Source organism: Bufo gargarizans, chromosome 3 (assembly GCF_014858855.1).
Source record: "Bufo gargarizans isolate SCDJY-AF-19 chromosome 3, ASM1485885v1, whole genome shotgun sequence".
In the NCBI taxonomy this organism is placed as follows: domain Eukaryota; kingdom Metazoa; phylum Chordata; class Amphibia; order Anura; family Bufonidae; genus Bufo; species Bufo gargarizans.
The window spans coordinates 568,449,663-568,472,181 of NC_058082.1; the positions used below are offsets into that span (position 1 = coordinate 568,449,663).

At 47.2% G+C, this 22,519-nt stretch overlaps 1 protein-coding gene across 1 annotated transcript in view; it reads right to left on the bottom strand.

Moving 5' to 3' along the window:
- The window catches only part of LOC122933268 (V-set domain-containing T-cell activation inhibitor 1-like), a 93,945-nt gene that overhangs the window by 63,434 nt on the left and 7,992 nt on the right, over nucleotides 1-22,519 (bottom strand). Inside the window, exons 2-3 of the mRNA XM_044288143.1 lie at nucleotides 7,665-7,729; nucleotides 7,219-7,566 (exon numbers count right to left, since the gene is read on the bottom strand). Coding sequence (XP_044144078.1) covers nucleotides 7,219-7,566; nucleotides 7,665-7,729 — 413 coding nt within the window. The remainder of the gene's footprint in view (nucleotides 1-7,218; nucleotides 7,567-7,664; nucleotides 7,730-22,519) is intronic.

The following is a 22,519-nucleotide window of genomic DNA, read 5'->3' on the forward strand; positions in this document are numbered from 1 at the left end:
ATGAAGGAGGCACAGAGGACTATTACTCTGGAGGAGGCACAGATGACTTTATTACTCTGGAGGGGGCACAGAGGACTTTATTACTATGGAGGGGGCACATAGGGCTTTATTACTCTTTAGGGGGGGACACAGAGAGCCTTATTACTATGAAGGAGGCACAGAGGACTATTACTCTGGAGGGGGCGCAGATGACTTTATTACTCTGGAGGGGGCACAGAGGACTTTATTACTATGGAGGGGGGCACATAGGGCTTTATTACTCTTTAGGGGGACACAGAGAGCTTTATTACTATGAAGGAGGCACAGAGGACTATTACTCTGGAGGAGGCACAGATGACTTTATTACTCTGGAGGGGGCACAGAGGACTTTATTACTATGGAGGGGGCACAGAGAGCTTTATTACTTTTTAGGGGGACACAGAGAGCTTTATTACTCTGGAGGAGGCACAGATGACTTTATTACTATGGAGGGGGCACAGAGGGCTTTATTACTATGGAGAGAGCACAGAGGGCTTTATTACTCTGGAGGGGGCACAGAGGGCTTTATTACTATGGAGGGGGCACAGAGGGCTTTATTACTATGAAGGAGGCACAGATGACTTTATTACTCTGGAGGGGAACAGAGGGCTTTATTACTATGGAGGGGGCACAGAGGGCTTTATAACTATGGAGAGGGCACAGAGGGCTTCATTACTATGGAGGGGGCACAGAGGGCTTTATTACTATGAAGGAGGCACAGATGACTTTATTACTCTGGAGGGGCACAGAGGGCTTTATTACTATGGAGGGAGCACAGAAGGATTTATTACTATGTAGGGGGCACAGAGGGCTTTATTACTATGGAGGGGGCACAGATGGCTTTATTACTCTGGAGGGGGCACAGAGGACTTTATTACTATGGAGGGGGCACAGAGGGCTTTATTACTCTTTAGGGGGGACACAGAGAGCTTTATTACTATGAAGGAGGCACAGAGGACTTTTACTCTGGAGGAGGCACAGATGACTTTATTACTCTGGAGGGGGCACAGAGGACTTTATTACTATGGAGGGAGCACAGAGGGCTTTATTACTCTTTAGGGGGACACAGAGAGCTTTATTACTATGAAGGAGGCACAGAGGACTATTACTCTGGAGGAGGCACAGATGACTTTATTACTCTGGAGGAGGCACAGAGGACTTTATTACTATGGAGGGGGCACAGAGGGCTTTATTACTCTTTAGGGGGACACAGAGAGCTTTATTACTATGAAGGAGGCACAGAGGACTATTACTCTGGAGGAGGCACAGATTACTTTATTACTCTGGAGGGGGCACAGAGGGCTTTATTACTATGGAGGGGGCACAGAGGGCTTTATTACTCTTTAGGGGGACACAGAGATCTTTATTACTCTGGAGGAGGCACAGATGACTTTATTACTCTGGAGGGGGCGCAGATGACTTTATTACTCTGGAGGGGGCACAGAGGACTTTATTACTATGGAGGGGGCACATAGGGCTTTATTACTCTTTAGGGGGACACAGAGAGCTTTATTACTATGAAGGAGGCACAGAGGACTATTACTCTGGAGGAGGCACAGATGACTTTATTACTCTGGAGGGGGCACAGAGGACTTTATTACTATGGAGGGGGCACAGAGGGCTTTATTACTTTTTAGGGGGCAACAGAGAGCTTTATTACTCTGGAGGAGGCACAGATGACTTTATTACTATGGAGGGGGCACAGAGGGCTTTATTACTATGGAGGGAGCACAGAGGGCTTTATTACTCTGGAGGGGGCACAGAGGGCTTTATTACTATGGAGGGGGCACAGAGGGCTTTATTACTATGGAGGGGGCACAGAGGGCTTTATTACTATGGAGGGGGCACAGAGGGCTTTATTACTATGGAGGGGGCACAGAGGGCTTTATTACTATGAAGGGGGCACAGAGGGCTTTATTACTCTGGAGGGGGCACAGAGGGCTTTATTACTATGGAGGGGGCACAGAGGACTTTATCACTATGGAGAGGGCACAGAGGGCTTCATTACTATGGAGGGGGCACAGATGACTTTATTACTCTGGAGGGGCACAGAGGGCTTTATTACTATGGAGGGAGCACAGAAGGATTTATTACTATGTAGGGGGCACAGAGGGCTTTATTACTATGGAGGGGGCACAGATGGCTTTATTACTCTGGAGGGGGCACAGAGGACTTTATTACTATGGAGGGGGCACATAGGGCTTTATTACTCTTTAGGGGGGACACAGAGAGCTTTATTACTATGAAGGAGGCACAGAGGACTATTACTCTGGAGGAGGCACAGATGACTTTATTACTCTGGAGGGGGCACAGAGGACTTTATTACTATGGAGGGAGCACAGAGGGCTTTATTACTCTTTAGGGGGACACAGAGAGCTTTATTACTATGAAGGAGGCACAGAGGACTATTACTCTGGAGGAGGCACAGATGACTTTATTACTCTGGAGGGGGCACAGAGGGCTTTATTACTATGGAGGGGGCACAGAGGGCTTTATTACTCTTTGGGGGACACAGAGATCTTTATTACTCTGGAGGAGGCACAGATGACTTTATTACTCTGGAGGGGGCGCAGATGACTTTATTACTCTGGAGGGGGCACAGAGGACTTTATTACTATGGAGGGGCACATAGGGCTTTATTACTCTTTAGGGGGACACAGAGAGCTTTATTACTATGAAGGAGGCACAGAGGACTATTACTCTGGAGGAGGCACAGATGACTTTATTACTCTGGAGGGGGCACAGAGGACTTTATTACTATGGAGGGGGCACAGAGGGCTTTATTACTTTTTAGGGGGACACAGAGAGCTTTATTACTCTGGAGGAGGCACAGATGACTTTATTACTATGGAGGGGGCACAGAGGGCTTTATTACTATGGAGAGAGCACAGAGGGCTTTATTACTCTGGAGGGGGCACAGAGGGCTTTATTACTATGGAGGGGGCACAGAGGGCTTTATTACTATGAAGGAGGCACAGATGACTTTATTACTCTGGAGGGGCACAGAGGGCTTTATTACTATGGAGGGGGCACAGAGGGCTTTATCACTATGGAGAGGGCACAGAGGGCTTCATTACTATGGAGGGGGCACAGAGGGCTTTATTACTATGAAGGAGGCACAGATGACTTTATTACTCTGGAGGGGCACAGAGGGCTTTATTACTATGGAGGGAGCACAGAAGGATTTATTACTATGTAGGGGGCACAGAGGGCTTTATTACTATGGAGGGGGCACAGATGGCTTTATTACTCTGGAGGGGGCACAGAGGACTTTATTACTATGGAGGGGGCACAGAGGGCTTTATTACTCTTTAGGGGGGACACAGAGAGCTTTATTACTATGAAGGAGGCACAGAGGACTATTACTCTGGAGGAGGCACAGATGACTTTATTACTCTGGAGGGGGCACAGAGGACTTTATTACTATGGAGGGAGCACAGAGGGCTTTATTACTTTTTAGGGGGCAACAGAGAGCTTTATTACTCTGGAGGAGGCACAGATGACTTTATTACTATGGAGGGGGCACAGAGGGCTTTATTACTATGGAGGGAGCACAGAGGGCTTTATTACTCTGGAGGGGGCACAGAGGGCTTTATTACTATGGAGGGGGCACAGAGGGCTTTATTACTCTGGAGGGGGGCACAGAGGGCTTTATTACTATGGAGGGGGCACAGAGGGCTTTATTACTATGAAGGGGGCACAGAGGGCTTTATTACTCTGGAGGGGGCACAGATGGCTTTATTACTCTGGAGGGGGCACAGAGGACTTTATTACTATGGAGGGGGCACATAGGGCTTTATTACTCTTTAGGGGGGACACAGAGAGCTTTATTACTATGAAGGAGGCACAGAGGACTATTACTCTGGAGGAGGCACAGATGACTTTATTACTCTGGAGGGGGCACAGAGGACTTTATTACTATGGAGGGAGCACAGAGGGCTTTATTACTCTTTAGGGGGACACAGAGAGCTTTATTACTATGAAGGAGGCACAGAGGACTATTACTCTGGAGGAGGCACAGATGACTTTATTACTCTGGAGGGGGCACAGAGGGCTTTATTACTATGGAGGGGGCACAGAGGGCTTTATTACTCTTTAGGGGGACACAGAGATCTTTATTACTCTGGAGGAGGCACAGATGACTTTATTACTCTGGAGGGGGCGCAGATGACTTTATTACTCTGGAGGGGGCACAGAGGACTTTATTACTATGGAGGGGGCACATAGGGCTTTATTACTCTTTAGGGGGACACAGAGAGCTTTATTACTATGAAGGAGGCACAGAGGACTATTACTCTGGAGGAGGCACAGATGACTTTATTACTCTGGAGGGGGCACAGAGGGCTTTATTACTCTTTAGGGGGACACATAGAGCTTTATTACTCTGGAGGAGGCACAGATGACTTTATTACTCTGGAGGGGGCACAGATGACTTTATTACTATGGAGGGGGCACAGAGGGCTTTATTACTATGGAGGGAGCACAGAGGGCTTTATTACTCTTTAGGGGGACACAGAGAGCTTTATTACTATGAAGGAGGCACAGAGGACTATTACTCTGGAGGAGGCACAGATTACTTTATTACTCTGGAGGGGGCACAGAGGACTTTATTACTATGGAGGGGGCACAGAGGGCTTTATTACTCTTTAGGGGGACACAGAGAGCTTTATCACTCTGGAGGAGGCACAGATGACTTTATTACTATGGAGGGGGCACAGAGGGCTTTATTACTATGGAGAGAGCACAGAGGGCTTTATTACTCTGGAGGGGGCACAGAGGGCTTTATTACTATGGAGGGGGCACAGAGGGCTTTATTACTATGAAGGAGGCACAGATGACTTTATTACTCTGGAGGGGCACAGATGACTTTATTACTATGGAGGGGGCACAGAGGGCTTTATCACTATGGAGAGGGCACAGAGGGCTTCATTACTATGGAGGGGGCACAGAGGGCTTCATTACTATGAAGGAGGCACAGATGACTTTATTACTCTGGAGGGGCACAGAGGGCTTTATTACTATGGAGGGAGCACAGAAGGATTTATTACTATGTAGGGGGCACAGAGGGCTTTATTACTATGGAGGGGGCACAGATGGCTTTATTACTCTGGAAGGGGCACAGAGGACTTTATTACTATGGAGGGGGCACAGAGGGCTTTATTACTCTTTAGGGGGGACACAGAGAGCTTTATTACTATGAAGGAGGCACAGAGGACTATTACTCTGGAGGAGGCACAGATGACTTTATTACTCTGGAGGGGGCACAGAGGACTTTATTACTATGGAGGGAGCACAGAGGGCTTTATTACTCTTTAGGGGGACACAGAGAGCTTTATTACTATGAAGGAGGCACAGAGGACTATTACTCTGGAGGAGGCACAGATGACTTTATTACTCTGGAGGGGGCACAGAGGGCTTTATTACTCTTTAGGGGGACACAGAGAGCTTTATTACTCTGGAGGAGGCACAGATGACTTTATTACTCTGGAGGGGGCACAGATGACTTTATTACTATGGAGGGGGCACAGAGGGCTTTATTACTATGGAGGGAGCACAGAGGGCTTTATTACTCTTTAGGGGGACACAGAGAGCTTTATTACTATGAAGGAGGCACAGAGGACTATTACTCTGGAGGAGGCACAGATTACTTTATTACTCTGGAGGGGGCACAGAGGACTTTATTACTATGGAGGGGGCACAGAGGGCTTTATTACTCTTTAGGGGGACACAGAGAGCTTTATCACTCTGGAGGAGGCACAGATGACTTTATTACTCTGGAGGGAGCACAGAGGGATGTATTACTATGGAGGGGGCACAGAGGGCTTTATTGCTATGGAGGGGGCACAGATGGCTTTATTACTCTGGAGGGGGCACAGAGGACTTTATTACTATGGAGGGGGCACATAGGGCTTTATTACTCTTTAGGGGGACACAGAGAGCTTTATTACTATGAAGGAGGCACAGAGGACTATTACTCTGGAGGAGGCACAGATGACTTTATTACTCTGGAGGGGGCACAGAGGACTTTATTACTATGGAGGGGGCACAGTGGGCTTTATTACTCTTTAGGGGACACAGAGAGCTTTATTACTCTGGAGGAGGCACAGATGACTTTATTACTCTGGAGGGAGCACAGAGGGATGTATTACTATGGAGGGGGCACAGAGGGCTTTATTGCTATGGAGGGGGCACAGATGGCTTTATTACTCTGGAGGGGGCACAGAGGACTTTATTACTATGTAGGGGGCACATAGGGCTTTATTACTCTTTAGGGGGACACAGAGAGCTTTATTACTATGAAGGAGGCACAGAGTACTATTACTCTGGAGGAGGCACAGATGACTTTATTACTCTGGAGGAGGCACAGATGACTTTATTACTATGGAGGGGGCACAGAGGGCTTTATTACTCTGGAGGAGGCACAGATGACTTTATTACTATGGAGGGGGCACAGAGGACATTATTACTGTGACAGGGCACAATGTGAATTTCTACTATAGAGAGGGCACAGAGGGCATTACTAGCACAGTCTGCATTACTACTATTAAGAGGGCTAAATGGGCATTATTACTGTGACAGGGCACAGTGTGGATTTCTACTATGAAGGGGGCACAGAGGGTATTACTAGCACAATGGGCATTACTACTATTAAGCAGGCAAAATGGACATTATTACTGTGAAGGGGCACAAAGAGGGCAATATTACTGTGAGGGGGTACAATGTTTTTTTAAGTATTGGGGGGGGGGCAGAGAATGTACCCACCCTGGGTGCCAAACACCATAGGCATGCCATTGGCACTGACCACTGGTAGGAGATGCTTTAGAAATACATTTTCAGCTGAGCAGCGTCCAAACACGGATGCAGCTTCACGGACATTACGAATGGAACGCGGACTGATTTTTTCATTGATGTGAAAATAAATGGAAATGTGAACGAAGCCTTGATGGATCAAGTAAGAAAGTACAGGACACATGAATGTCCTTCCTCTATAGCAGGGAGGCTCAACCTGCGGCCCTCCAGCTGTTGTAAAACTACAACTCCCATCATGCCTGGGCAGCCTACAGCAGTGCATGGTGGGAGTTGTAGTTTTACAGCAGCTGGAGGGCCACAAGTTGAGCCTCCCTGCACTATAGGCACCCTGAGATTGTCGGCACTCTATCCTCTAAGCTGAAGTTGTCCCCCGTCCCCCATGCTCCTCACCTCCGACGCTGAGGCTCAGCGTGTTCTGTCCTTGCCCGTTAGAGTTGGTGATTGTGCACTTGTAGACGCCGGCGTCATTCAGCTTGACATTGGTTAACGCCAGGGAGGCATTGCCTGCAGACAGCTGGGTGATGAAGAGCGAGGTCCGAGTTTTGAAGTTTGAGTTCTGATCGGTCAATGAAATCTTTCCGTTCTCATATTTGTAGACATTCCCAGTGTCTCCCACCTTCTCCCAGAGGACATTACTGGTCTTTTTAGCATCAGGAGTGAAAGTGCAAGGAAGGATCGCATCCTTACCCATCTGTCCGACAGTGTTAACGGTGGTCACGTCATTAGTGGTGCTGTTACCTGGAGGAGGAAACGGTGGGTGAAGTCTACAGGTCACTGCCGCATCTGATGGTTCAGATAATGTGCAAAACGTCACCTCCGCGTACGGCACAACTTACCGGCAACACTGAGGCCGATGATGAGCCCAAGGGCGGCAACAAGGAGGATGATGATCGCAATCATACTGCAAAAAAAGGGAGAAGAGTCACCGAAAACGGAGTGACCCCAGCTATGACCCTGACATTAACCCTTCAACTGCACCAAATCATCGGGAGTGCTGAACCTAAGACTCACTCCGATAATTCACCAGCTACAGTATATAGTAGACATTTACCCCCTCACTGACCTAGACCTCCAGGTATACTGATAGGACATCTCTGACTATCCTAGACCACCACCTATACTGATATGGACTCCTTTACTGCCCTAGACTTTAAGGAAAACAGACATTTACCCCTCACTGACCTAGACCTCCAGGTATACTGATAGGAAATCGCTGACTATCCTATACCACCACCTATACTGATATGGACTCCTTTACTGCCCTAGACTTCAAGGCAAACAGACATTTACCCCTCACTGACCTAGACCTCCAGGTATACTGATAGGAAATCGCTGACTATCCTAGACCACCACCTATACTGATATGGACTCCTTTACTGCCCTAGACTTTAAGGAAAACAGACATTTACCCCTCACTGACCTAGACCTCCAGGTATACTGATAGGACATCTCTGACTATCCTAGACCACCACCTATACTGATATGGACTCCTTTACTGCCCTAGACTTCAAGGCAAACAGCCATTTACCCCTCACTGACCTAGACCTCCAGGTATACTGATAGGAAATCGCTGACTATCCTAGACCACCACCTATACTGATATGGACTCCTTTACTGCCCTAGACTACAAGGCTACAAGGCAAACAGACATTTACCCCTCACTGACCTAGACCTCCAGGTATACTGATAGGACATCTCTGACTATCCTAGACCACCACCTATACTGATATGGACTCCTTTACTGCCCTAGACTACAAGGCAAACAGACATTTACCCCTCACTGACCTAGACCTCCAGGTATACTGATAGGACATCTCTGACTATCCTAGACCACCACCTATACTGATATGGACTCCTTTACTGCCCTAGACTACAAGGCTACAAGGCAAACAGACATTTACCCCTCACTGACCTAGACCTCCAGGTATACTGATAGGAAATCGCTGACTATCCTAGACCACCACCTATACTGATATGGACTCCTTTACTGCCCTAGACTACAAGGCTACAAGGCAAACAGACATTTACCCCTCACTGACCTAGACCTCCAGGTATACTGATAGGACATCTCTGACTATCCTAGACCACCACCTATACTGATATGGACTCCTTTACTGCCCTAGACTTCAAGGCAAACAGACATTTACCCCTCACTGACCTAGACCTCCAGGTATACTGATAGGACATCTCTGACTATCCTAGACCACCACCTATACTGATATGGACTCCTTTACTGCCCTAGACTACAAGGCTACAAGGCAAACAGACATTTACCCCTCACTGACCTAGACCTCCAGGTATACTGATAGGAAATCGCTGACTATCCTAGACCACCACCTATACTGATATGGACTCCTTTACTGCCCTAGACTACAAGGCTACAAGGCAAACAGACATTTACCCTTCACTGACCTAGACCTCCAGGTATACTGATAGGACATCTCTGACTATCCTAGACCACCACCTATACTGATATGGAATCCTTTACTGCCCTAGACTACAAGGCTACAAGGAAAACAGACATTTACCCCTCACTGACCTAGACCTCCAGGTATACTGATAGGACATCTCTGACTATCCTAGACCACCATCTATACTGATATGGAATCCTTTACTGCCCTAGACTACAAGGCAAACAGCCATTTACCCCTCACTGACCTAGACCTCCAGGTATACTGATAGGACATCTCTGACTATCCTAGACCACCACCTATACTGATATGGAATCCTTTACTGCCCTAGACTTCAAGGCAAACAGACATTTACCCCTCACTGACCTAGACCTCCAGGTATACTGATAGGACATCTCTGACTATCCTAGACCACCACCTATACTGATATGGACTCCTTTACTGCCCTAGACTACAAGGCTACAAGGCAAACAGACATTTACCCCTCACTGACCTAGACCTCCAGGTATACTGATAGGAAATCGCTGACTATCCTAGACCACTACCTATACTGATATGGACTCCTTTACTGCCCTAGACTACAAGGCTACAAGGCAAACAGACATTTACCCTTCACTGACCTAGACCTCCAGGTATACTGATAGGACATCTCTGACTATCCTAGACCACCACCTATACTGATATGGAATCCTTTACTGCCCTAGACTACAAGGCTACAAGGAAAACAGACATTTACCCCTCACTGACCTAGACCTCCAGGTATACTGATAGGACATCTCTGACTATCCTAGACCACCACCTATACTGATATGGAATCCTTTACTGCCCTAGACTACAAGGCTACAAGGCAAACAGACATTTACCCCTCACTGACCTAGACCTCCAGGTATACTGATAGGACATCTCTGACTATCCTAGACCACCATCTATACTGATATGGAATCCTTTACTGCCCTAGACTACAAGGCAAACAGCCATTTTTCCCCTCACTGACCTAGACCTCCAGGTATACTGATAGGACATCTCTGACTATCCTAGACCACCATCTATACTGATATGGAATCCTTTACTGCCCTAGACTACAAGGCAAACAGACATTTACCCCTCACTGACCTAGACCTCCAGGTATACTGATAGGAAATCGCTGACTATCCTAGACCACCACCTATACTGATATGGACTCCTTTACTGCCCTAGACTTCAAGGCAAACAGACATTTACCCCTCACTGACCTAGACCTCCAGGTATACTGATAGGAAATCGCTGACTATCCTAGACCACCACCTATACTGATATGGACTCCTTTACTGCCCTAGACTACAAGGCAACTATATGGTTAATATTCGGGCGCAGTTCTGGATTACCCGGATTACAGCAGATAACCCCCAGGTCCATTGCTGGCCGCTCGCTAAACACAAAGGCTTCGAGGGCATTGCCTCGTTTTTATGACATTGTTGGAATAGGAAAACTTATGTCAGAATGACTCGTACCCTAAGTGCGTTATCGGAGCCACTTACCTGTCATAAAGTCACTGTAACAGAGACTTCTGAGCACATGAAGCGACACAAGCCCTGGGAGGCTTGACAAAGCGCAGGTATCGCGGAACGGCTGTTGCCTGATTCATCTGTGCGGTGCCCACACTTTCCGTTTTTTTACCAGAATAAAGCTGCAAATATTACTTTATGGTGAGTGCCGCTATTCATTTTTTCCTTATTCGTTAATGTTTGCATGGCTATCATGCAGAGCACCGCCATATATCGCACGTTGCAGGCGTGAATACGGTTGGACATTTGCCGCACTCAGCAGTGCCGACCCTTTTTCTTGTATATGACTCAGTGTGTGGGAGAACCGGGTCTGGAGCTGCTCGCGTTCTGCACCCGGCGCGCGCTTATTACAAAGGACACTTTTATGTATATATAATGCTGCCATGCTGCTCTTAATAAAACGGACACATACCATAGCACAGAATGTAATGTAGAGGAGGAGATTCATCATCTCTCTTGCTCCTAAAATCTGGTGTTCGCAACTTTTTAAAAAGTTGTTGCATCTCTTGGATTCTGCGCCATCCTCACCACTTTCCCTGAAATGGGCCTGACAAGGGCAGGAAGGCGGTGTGGCCAGTCCCCCCACACCGTTATCTTCATTTACCCCAGTCTCCTGGCCCAAATGAAGCCAGAAATTTACGGGCAACTCTGAGCACGAACTGCAGGAGGAACCGTGTTGTGAGTCCTCTGGCAGATCTCCGCCACAGCGCCCAAATAATACTGCTATACAACACCCAGATCACAGAAATATACGCACTGATAGCGCCAAATGGTGCCCAGGTTATGCCACTGTAAAGGCTGGGTGTCGCCTTTGGGCAGGTTCACACAGTGGCCCAGGTTTACTAATGTCTTAAAAAGGCAGAAATTGGAGCAATTGTGGCATAATTAGATGCAACTAGGGTTTCTATACTTTGTTCTGTCTCGGTTAACATGAAAACGGGGCTTTCCAAGAAAGGGGTGAGGCTTAAGATGCAGAATTTTGCACCACAATTTCAGCAAAATTGAAAGTGAGCCTAGCAATATAGACAACAGCGTCGGCACCAAATCTATCATTGGGCCCTGTGATAACTGGCGCAGGTCTAGATGGCAGGGCTGAGGTTACTCCATTAATAGAAATTATAATAATCTTTATTTCTATAGCGCCACCATATTCCGCAGCGCTTTACAATTCAGAGGGTTTAAGAACAAAACAAAAGTCATCACAACATAACCGGGCAATATACAACCGAAACGCTAGGAGTCGGGGCCCTGCTCGCAAGAGCTTACGATCTATGAGGAATTGGGGTTGACACATAAGATAGTCGATTGCCACATGAAGTGGTCCAACCATCTTTGGACTGAAAGCAGTGGCGTCGGCCGATCTGTGTGTCCTAGTGCTTTGGGTGTAGGACTGTCAGAAGATCAAGTTCAGGTCTAAAGAGTGGGAAGGGGGGGGTTACTAGAAGAGTCTGAGCACGAACCGCAGGCTTGATAAGCCTGCCTGAAAAGATGTGTTTTTAAGACACATTTGAAGGTGGAGAAGTTGTCAATTGACCTGATATTCCGGGGCAGAGTATTTCAGAGAGTCGTGCAGCTCGAGAAAAGTCTTGAAAATGGGAGTGAGAGGTACGAATTATGGAGGATGTTAATCTTAGGTAACTAACAGAACGGAGAACACGAGAAGTAGAGTGGTAGATGGAGATGAGGGAGGAGATGTAGGAGGTGCAGCACTGTGGAGAGCACGAGTAGGATGGTAGACAGAGATGAGGAGGAGATGTAGGAGGTGCAGCGCTGTGGAGAGCACGAGTAGGATGGTAGATGGAGATAAGGGAGGAGATGTAGGAGGTGCAGCACTGTGGAGAGCACGAGTAGGATGGTAGACAGAGATGAGGAGGAGATGTAGGAGGTGCAGCACTGTGGAGAGCACGAGTAGGATGGTAGATGGAGATAAGGGAGGAGATGTAGGAGGTGCAGCACTGTGGAGAGCACAGGTAGGATGGTAGACAGAGATGAGGAGGAGATGTAGGAGGTGCAGCACTGTGGAGAGCATGAGTAGGATGGTAGATGGAGATAAGGGAGGAGATGTAGGAGGTGCAGCACTGTTGAGAGCACAGGTAGGATGGTAGACAGAGATGAGGAGGAGATGTAGGGGGTGCAGCACTGTGGAGAGCATGGGTAGGATGGTAGACAGAGATGAGGAGGAGATGTAGGGGGTGCAGCACTGTGGAGAGCACAGGTAGGATGGTAGACAGAGATGAGGGAGGAGATGTAGGAGGTGCAGCACTGTGGAGAGCACAGGTAGGATGGTAGACAGAGATGAGGAGGAGATGTAGGGGGTGCAGCACTGTGGAGAGTACAGGTAGGATGGTAGACAGAGATGAGGAGGAGATGTAGGGGGTGCAGCACTGTGGAGAGCACAGGTAGGATGGTAGACAGAGATGAGGGAGGAGATGTAGGAGGTGCAGCACTGTGGAGAGTACAGGTAGGATGGTAGACAGAGATGAGGGAGGAGATGTAGGGGGTGCAGCACTGTGGAGAGCACAGGTAGGATGGTAGACAGAGATGAGGGAGGAGATGTAGGGGGTGCAGCACTGTGGAGAGCACAGGTAGGATGGTAGACAGAGATGAGGGAGGAGATGTAGGGGGTGCAGCACTGTGGAGAGCACGGGTAGGATGGTAGACAGAGATGAGGAGGAGGTGCAGCACTGTGGAGAGCACAGGTAGGATGGTAGACAGAGATGAGGGAGGAGATGTAGAAGGTGCAGCACTGTGCAGAGCACAGGTAGGATGGTAGACAGAGATGAGGAGGAGATGTAGGAGGTAGAGCACGGGTAGGATGGTAGACAGAGATGAGGAGATGTAGGGGGTGCAGCACTGTGGAGAACATAGGTAGGGTGGTAGACAGAGATGAGGAGGAGATGTAGGGGGTGCAGCACTGTGGAGAACATGGGTAATGTGGTAGATGGAAATGAGGGAGGAGATATATGGAGGTTCAGTACTGTGGAGAGCTTTGTGGATGAGAGTGAGAAGTTTGAACTGTATTCTGTGGTGGATGGGCAACCAGCAAAGTGACTGGCACAGACTAGTAGCATCAATGTAGCGAGTTTACAGATAGATGAGCCTGGCTGCAGCATTTAGGACAGACTGAAGTGGGGGAGAGTTTAGTGAGAGGGAGACCAATTAGTAATGAGTTGCAGTAGTCAAGTCGAGAATTTATCAAGTCAACAAGAGTTTTGGCCGTTTTCACCAAGGGCAGATTCTGGAGATATTCTTGAGGTGCAGACAACAAGGGCGTGTTAGTGATTGGATATGGGGAACAAAGGAAAGATAAAAGTCAAATGTGGCCCCAAGACAGCGGGCCTGCTGCACAGGAGTTATGATAGTGCTGCAGACTAAAATTGAAATATCAAGTTTAGGTGGGTTAATAGATAATAGATGGGGAAAGACAAGAAGTTCGGTTTTTGAAAAATTCCGTTTTAGATACAAAGAGGACATGATATTAGAGACAGCTGCCAGACAATTATTTGGTGTTTTGGAGTAAAGCTGTCACGGTGGGGAGTTGGGGGAAACTCCACACCATACAATGTAGGTTGGCGGGATATGCCACTAGGCCTGGAAACAGGAATAAAGGGAGCAGGTCACCTACTAACACATCCCTAAATCCTAGCCCTGACCTCCTAACTGTATGAGCAAACCCTAATGGTGGGAGGGCTCATACCCGGAACCTCGGGCCCTACTAACCCTAGAGATCCCTGGTAATAATGTCAGAGCTAGGAGACGACCTGCTCATCCACGATACGGATAAACCGGAGTCTCCAGCAGGCCTAGCAACAAGAAAGGAGCAGACAGTAGCATAAACCAGATTGGCAGGTAAGCACCTAGCGCAAACAACACACACTGGAACAACAGCACTTACCTGCCACAACAACTGGATGAAACAACAACTGCTACTGACTAGTGGTTCCCCCTCTGGGAAACCCTGAAGTCCACTTTCGCAGGCAGGTTGCCAATGCGGTTGCCCCTCCAAGGAACCCAGGAGCCCCCTCACCGGAGGCACAACACACAGGGAAACACCTTGCATACATGCTGGACAAACAACACCAAAAGACCACACATGAAACAACAACAAGACTTACACCACACCCTGAACATAAACCCATACCAAACATCAAAACAGGTAAGGTAGGGAACATGGAGGATACATAAGGGATGACAATCTATGTCCAACAAGGTGGCCCTCAAACTGGACAGATGGTAAGGTCCAGGATGGCAGCATAACTTCAGCTCCACAAGAAGCTGAAGTCCCACTAACCTCATGATCCAACCCCATATACTATAAGAGCCCACACCCAGCTCCACCTTGCTCACACTTTAACCCCATACCCACCAGAATGGGAAGGGACAACAACCTAAAAGGGGAAGTGTGTATACATGTTAAAAAACTACACGTTGCCACTGGCAACAAGCATGTGCGGCTAAAGTGTCACGGTCCACTACGACCAGACCATCACACAGCCGTGACAAAAGCAAGGGTGATGTCAGGGGATGAAGTGTATAATTGGGTGTCATCAGCATAGAGATGGTACTGAAAGTCAAAACTACTAATAGTCTGTCCAATGGCGGCTGTGTAGAGAGAGGAGTAGAGGACCTAGGACTTAACCCTGAGGAGCCCCAACATCAAGAGGAAGAGGAGAAGAAGTAGAGCCAGCGAATGATAGGAGCGGCCAGAGAGAAATGAAGGGAACCAGGAGAGAGCAGTGTCCTTAAGGCCAATTGAGTGGAGCATGGTGAGGAGGAGTTTGTGATTTACCATGCCAAATATAGCAGATCCAGCAGAATCAGTAGAGAATAGTCACCATTTATTTTTACTGTCAGGAGATTGTTAGACACTTTAATAAGGGCAACTTCTGTACAGTGGAAAGGGCAAAAGGCAGATTGTAAGGGTCAAGAAGAGAGTTTTCAGAAAGATAGCTTACTAACGATCAGTAAATCTGCGCCTGTGGATTCTGATTATTTATACAGATTTTCCTCACTGGGATTCAGAAAGCACTGTCACTGGGAAATCACGTCGTTAGTGCACATGCCACCTTCTTATTCTGCACACAGAAGAAGACTTTTCTGTCACTTCTCATGATGGATCCCTGTGCAAACCAAGAAAGAATCCACAGCAGATTGCAAAAGGCAGAATAGCCCCCCCCCCCCCCCCCCGAAAGGGGCCACGCTGCAGGGGGTCTTGTGGACGTGAAAATGCAAACTGTAGCAGAAATACCAGGGTCAGCCTTAAAGGTCTGCTGTGGGTCTAGCAGATTTTCCAACATGTGTTTCTGCTATGTGAACAGACCCTTAAGGTTTATTTTTAAACCAGTTCTACCAGTGTGATATGATGGTTGTTTTACTTGTATCAGGATGTGTCAGCAGAGATGTCTTATACAGATTGTGCTTTATACACTGCACGGTGCCAGGTAATTGCTTCCTGGTTATTGTGCAGGATCTGGACAAGGTACAGAGCGGTATGATCTATTAGCCCCTTATATTATGACCTGTAGTTATAGCCAGCAGGCCAGAGGATGACATCACATTACCAGTAGGATGACATCACATTATGAGGTCAGGAGGATGACATCCCTTTATCAGGTCAGGAGGATGACATCACATTACCAGGTCAGAAGGATGACATAAAATTATCAGGTCAGAAGGATGACATCACATTACCAGGTCAGAAGGATGACATAAAATTATCAGGTGAGGAGGATGACATCACATTATCAGGACAGGAGGATGACATCAAATTATCAGGTGAGGAGGTTGACATCAAATTATCAAGACAGGAGGATGACATCACATTATCAAGTGAGGAGGATGACATCAAATTATCAGGTCAGGAGGATGGCATCACATTATCAGAGCAGGAGGATGGCATCACACTATTAGGTCAGGAGGATGGCATCACATTATTAGGTCAGGAGGATGACATCACATTATCAGGTCAGGAGGATGACATCACATTATCAGGTCAGGAGGATGACATCACATTATCAGGTCAGGAGGATGACATCACATTATCAGGTCAGGAGGATGACATCAAATTATCAGGTCAGGAGAATGGCATCACATTATCAGAGCAGGAGGATGGCATCACATTATTAGGTCAGGAGGATGACATCAGCAGAGATGTCTTATACAGATTGTGCTTTATACACTGCACGGCGCCAGGTAATTGCTTCCTGGTTATTGTGCAGGATCTGGACAAGGTACAGATCGGTATGATCTATTAGCCCCTTATATTATGACCTGTAGTTATAGCCAGCAGGCCAGAGGATGACATCACATTACCAGTAGGATGACATCACATTATCAGGTCAGGAGGATGACATCCCTTTATCAGGTCAGGAGGATGACATCACATTACCAGGTCAGAAGGATGACATAAAATTATCAGGTCAGAAGGATGACATCACATTACCAGGTCAGAAGGATGACAAAAAATTATCAGGTGAGGAGGATGACATCACATTATCAGTACAGGAAGATGACATCATATTATCAGGTCAGGAGGATGACATCACATTATTAGGTCAGGAGGATGGCATCACATTATTAGGTCAGGAGGATGACATCACATTATCAGGTCAGGAGGATGACATCACATTATCAGGTCAGGAGGATGACATCACATTATCAGGTCAGGAGGATGACATCACATTATCAGGTCAGGAGGATGGCATCACATTCTTAGGTCAGGAGGCCATGTCACTGCAGTGAGCTACGTACGAGTGCGGAGTCTCTGGGGCTGAGATGGATGGTGGTGCCTCAGAAATAAGAATATAAAGAGAATACCAAAAACTTCCAGCGAAACAAGCACTACACCCTCCAGTGATAGCAGAGCCGATGCTGCTACCCAGTCTGATCTCATCATAGGTGACAACCAGTCACCCAGGAAACACAACGAATACATGAAGAGAAAGCAAATCTATACATAGCCTGCAGCGAAGGAACACTCGACCAACCCGGCCATAGATGACCCACACTGGGGCAATCAGACCGGGGCCCAGTGGAATGATGCATTACTGGGGCCCGGAGCATGCAGCATGTGGCATAGGGCCACTCTGCTCCGAATAATGTGGAATTGTTGTGTAATAAAACCTTCTCATGGTCCGTACTAAATGTCAGTGAATGAAAACAACCCTAACATGTCTGGTCACCTGCCTCAGAACCTTCTCATACAATGTGGAGCCCAAAACTGACCCCCCATATTCCAGATGTGGCCTCTCCAGCTATTTAAAGAGGGCTAACATTACAGAGGATATTTTATCCATCCTAAACTTGTATTTGCTTCTGCAGCTTCTGCCTGACATTGAGAACTGCTGCTTATCAGTAAGCGGTCCACCAGGACCTTCTGCCTCCCTGATCTCCCCAGTCGTTTTCCATGTGGCCCTGGTACGGTGCTTTACAATGGTGGAAGGGTCATCCTGGACCCACAAAGGCTACATCATAGGGTGACATTCTGCCAGTTTACCATCCTGGCTCTGTTGTCTCCATATTTACTATGAATCTTGTAACCCCTTAAATGAGACAAGCCACCCCACTAGTATGTGGCATGGGACGTCTGGAGGTCCGGTAACACCGCACAGTTGAACATTGGGGTACTCAAGGAATAAGGAGTTTCTCATTCAATGGACGCCACATGGGCGGTGGTGTTGCTAAGAGTTGGTTGGGCCTCTCATCGATCCTCGGTGGGTTGTGATGTCCATAGCAACAACATGCGACAGGCCTACATACATGACATGATTTATGTCCCTATGGTGGAGCTCCGCCGTCTCCATTTCACGCCCTATGTAAACTTTTCAGCCGCCGAACTGGTGTATCCTGAAGCCTACATATGGCGGAAAGGTCAGAGGGTGAGAAATAACCTTAAGGTTCAGAGTCTTTGAACCCTCTGCTCTGCCTGAGCCTATAGGTATACATTATATGGAGGAAAGTATGTGACTGCTCCACATTCCAACCCCAGGAACTTTTCTGACCTTGTCTTTCAGACGCCCTCAACCATGTCTTTATGGAAATGACAGAAGAAGTCTCTGATACGTTGCCTGGACTTTTGGCGCTGCAGGTCCCAGAAGTGTTGTAGGTTAATTCACACTAAAGTTCAAAGGCGTTAATAAGTAGGACCGCGCTGCAGGGTATCCTGGAATCCTTTCCTCCACCCAAGGCTCTCCTCACACCATCCGCCAATATCATTTAGCGGCAATTTATTGATGACTGTCTGCTTATATGGCATGGGGATAGGGAAGGTCTGGAGAAATGTATTGGAGAGTTAATGATAATCACTGGAATCTTAGGTTTACGAGCACAATCAGTAATATTTCAGTGGACTTTCTGGATTTAACTATTTTCATTGAGAATGATTGCTTTAAAACTAAAACCTTCTTCAAAACCACTGATGTAAGTGCCTATATTAGCACCGCTAGTTGCCACTTTGGACCGTGGTTAAAAAATATTCCAAAGGGGCAATTCAAAAGGATACAACGGAACGGTACAGATCCCCGTGACTATAAGGAACAAAGTCAGGTAATAAAAGAGAGGTTTTTTGAAAAAGGCTATGGGGAGGTAGAACTAGAGAGATATAGGGAGGAGGTGGAGGAAAATGGAAAAATAGAGGGGACAACCACAGATAGGAGGGGTAGAGACTTTAGATTTACCTTCTTGACACAATTTATAGAATGGTGTATATTGTGGGACCTACAAATAAATCTGAACCACAAGGAGTTAACTGTAAGAATAAATTCACTTGGTGTGGTTTTTGCCCACCATGCAAGAATAGAACTCGAGAGCAGTGAGGGTCAGTTTGCAGTGTTCGCCAGCGAACACATGCGGACTGCCGTCTTTAGTAAGGTAGACTCACCCGTCCGCCGATGCAAAGGTAAGCCCTTACCTGTGCGGGGAGCCGGTCTGAAATCAAATGCGGTCACCGGGAGCAGGCAGCCATCGGGGGCCTTCATTGGGCTGTTCTTGGAACTGCCTGCTCCCAGTAACGGCATTTGATTTCAGACCGGCTCGCGGTACAGGCACAGGTAAGGGCTTACCTGTGCATCGGCGGACGGGTAAGTCTACCTTACTAAAGATGGCAGCCCACACTGCGAACTGACCATCACTGATCGAGAGTATAGAATGATGAAAGTCGAGTCAGTTTACTCTAATAAGAAAAATCAAGCATTCAAAATAAGGGGAATATTTCATGTAATAATATAGGTGTAGTATATGTGCTAGAGTGCCCATGTGGCCTGCAGTATGTGGGCAGAACGAGCCGCAGTTTAAAAACCAGAATACAGGAACATATACGGAATATAAAAAAAAGTTCTGGAAACGCACAGAGTGTCCTTCCACTTTAAACAGGTGCACCAGAAAAACCCTAGTGGTTTGTGGTTTATGGGGGTAGAACTAGTGAAGGCTCATGCACGTGGTGGTGACCCGATTGCGAAGATCAACAAGCGAGAGGTAGAATGGATGATCAAGTTAGGGACCGTTCAACCCCAGGGTCTAAATATAGAGTATGATATTAAACCATGTATCGTTTGATATTAATTTGTGTTGTGTAGAATACCAGCGAGTCGCAGGTGTAGGTGGTCGGTGGTTCAAGAACCTTGAGGAGGTGGAACTAGGCTAGTGGTTGGCAGTAAACCCCATGGTGTAAGAAACCACCTGACCAATGACGTAGGGTAAAAGGTTTTATGAATGTAAATGGGAGGCATATTAGTAAAAATGTTTTTATGGAGTATGGTTGATATAAATCCTGTGCTATTTTTTGATTTTAGGTTAATTTGATGTTTTTAATGTTGTATTGTTGAGTCCAGTTCAATGTATGTGAGGGATTTGGGAAGGGTGGGTTTGATTTGTGGATTAAAGGCAGCCTCGTAGGAGGCAGGATAGACGCCCCTGACGAAGTAGGAGAGTGAAACCCGGGTCGGGCAACGGGAGGATTTTTATTTGAGATATGCCTTGTACAAGTCGCTGTTTGTGAGTACAATAAATTATTTGATTTTAACTGAGAAAATAGTGCTTCACTATTGGCGCAACCCCGTGATATCCTGCAGGTTTTATTGGAGGAGGGGAGGTTACCTGAGGGAATTGTGTGTTTTCAATGTCCGGATGGTGTGAGAAGAGCCTTGGGTGGCGGAAAGGATTCCAAGATACCCTGCGGTGCGGTCCTACATATTAACGCATGTCTTTATGGAACTTGTGCAATGGGACAAAGAGAAGCAGAAAAGAGCCTTCCCCAAACTCTTCCCACAAAGTTATCACCATACAACTGTCCACAATGTCCTGTCTCCTGAAGCTTTAAGATTTCTATTCACTGGAAGAGGCCAAAGCCGACCCCTGAAGACCCCCCATAGCATTACCGCTCCTCCACCAGACTATACAGCGGGCACAATGTATTCAGGCAGGTAACGTTCTCCAGGCATTCACCATACTCGTCCATCTCACCCCAGATAAAGAAGTGTGATTGGTCCCTGCACAGAAGATGTCTCCACTGCTGCACAGTCCAGTGGGGGCGTGCATTACTTGATCCATTTCACGCCTGGCATTGTGCTTGGTGATGGAAGGCTGGCATGCACAGTTATTGCGCTGATGGTAATGGCAGAGGAGGTCTGGACTCTGCAGTTATGGAGGCAGCAGAGCACAGGTGCCATTTATACTCTATGATCCTTAGCACTCCTGGACCTCACTCTGTAACTTTACATGGTCTCTACTTCGTGGCTGAGGTTCTGTGGTTCCTTCCACTTTACAATAATACTGAGCACAGGTAATGACTTCTCCACCATTACAGAAGAATTTCCCACCCTACTCTCCAGATCACATCCCGCCACTTGACCCGATCCCATCTGACCTCAAACACAACCTCACCACATCCCTGCCCTAACACCTTTTTTCAACCTACAGTTAACCTCAGGTGTCTTCCCCTCCTGTTTTAAACATGCTACCCATCATCAAAAAGCCTTTGTTTGAAGCATCTTCTTTGTCCAGTTATCGCCCCATATGCCTTCTCCCATATGCCTTAAAGTTACTTGAACAACATGTCCACCTTGAACTGTCCTCTCACCTCTCCTCCTGCTCCCTCTTTAACCGGCTACAATCTGGCTTCTGACCCCACCACTTAACTGAGACAGCCCTTACCAAAGTCACCAATGACCTGCTAATGGCCAAAACCAAACACCATTTCTCTGTCCTCCTCCTGGGCCTGTTCTCTTCTTCTCTCTACGTTACTCTGTCCTCCTCCTGGACCTGTTCTCTTCTCTCTACGTTACTCTGTCCTCCTCCTTGACCTGTCCTCTGCCTTCTCCGTTACTCAGTCCTCCTTCTCCTTGACCTGTCCTCTGCCTTTGACACAGTGGACCACTCCCTTCTGTTACAAACTCTCTCATCTCTTTGCATCACAGACTTGGCCCTCTCCTGGATCACATCATACCTCACAGACAAGATATTTATGAGGTCATTTATCAAACTGGTGTAAAGTTGAACAACTTAGCAACCAATCAGATTCCACCTTTTATTTTTCACAGCCAGCTCTACTTTACACCAATTTAATAAATGACCCCCTTAGTGTCCCTCACTCTCTCACCACTTCCTTGTCTCATTCCTTCTCTGTTGGTTCCCTCAAGCCTCTGTCCTAGGACCCCTGCTCTTCTCAATCTACACCTTCGGCCTAGGACATCTCATAGAGTCCCATGGCTTTCAGTATCACTTTTATCCAGAGAAATCTAC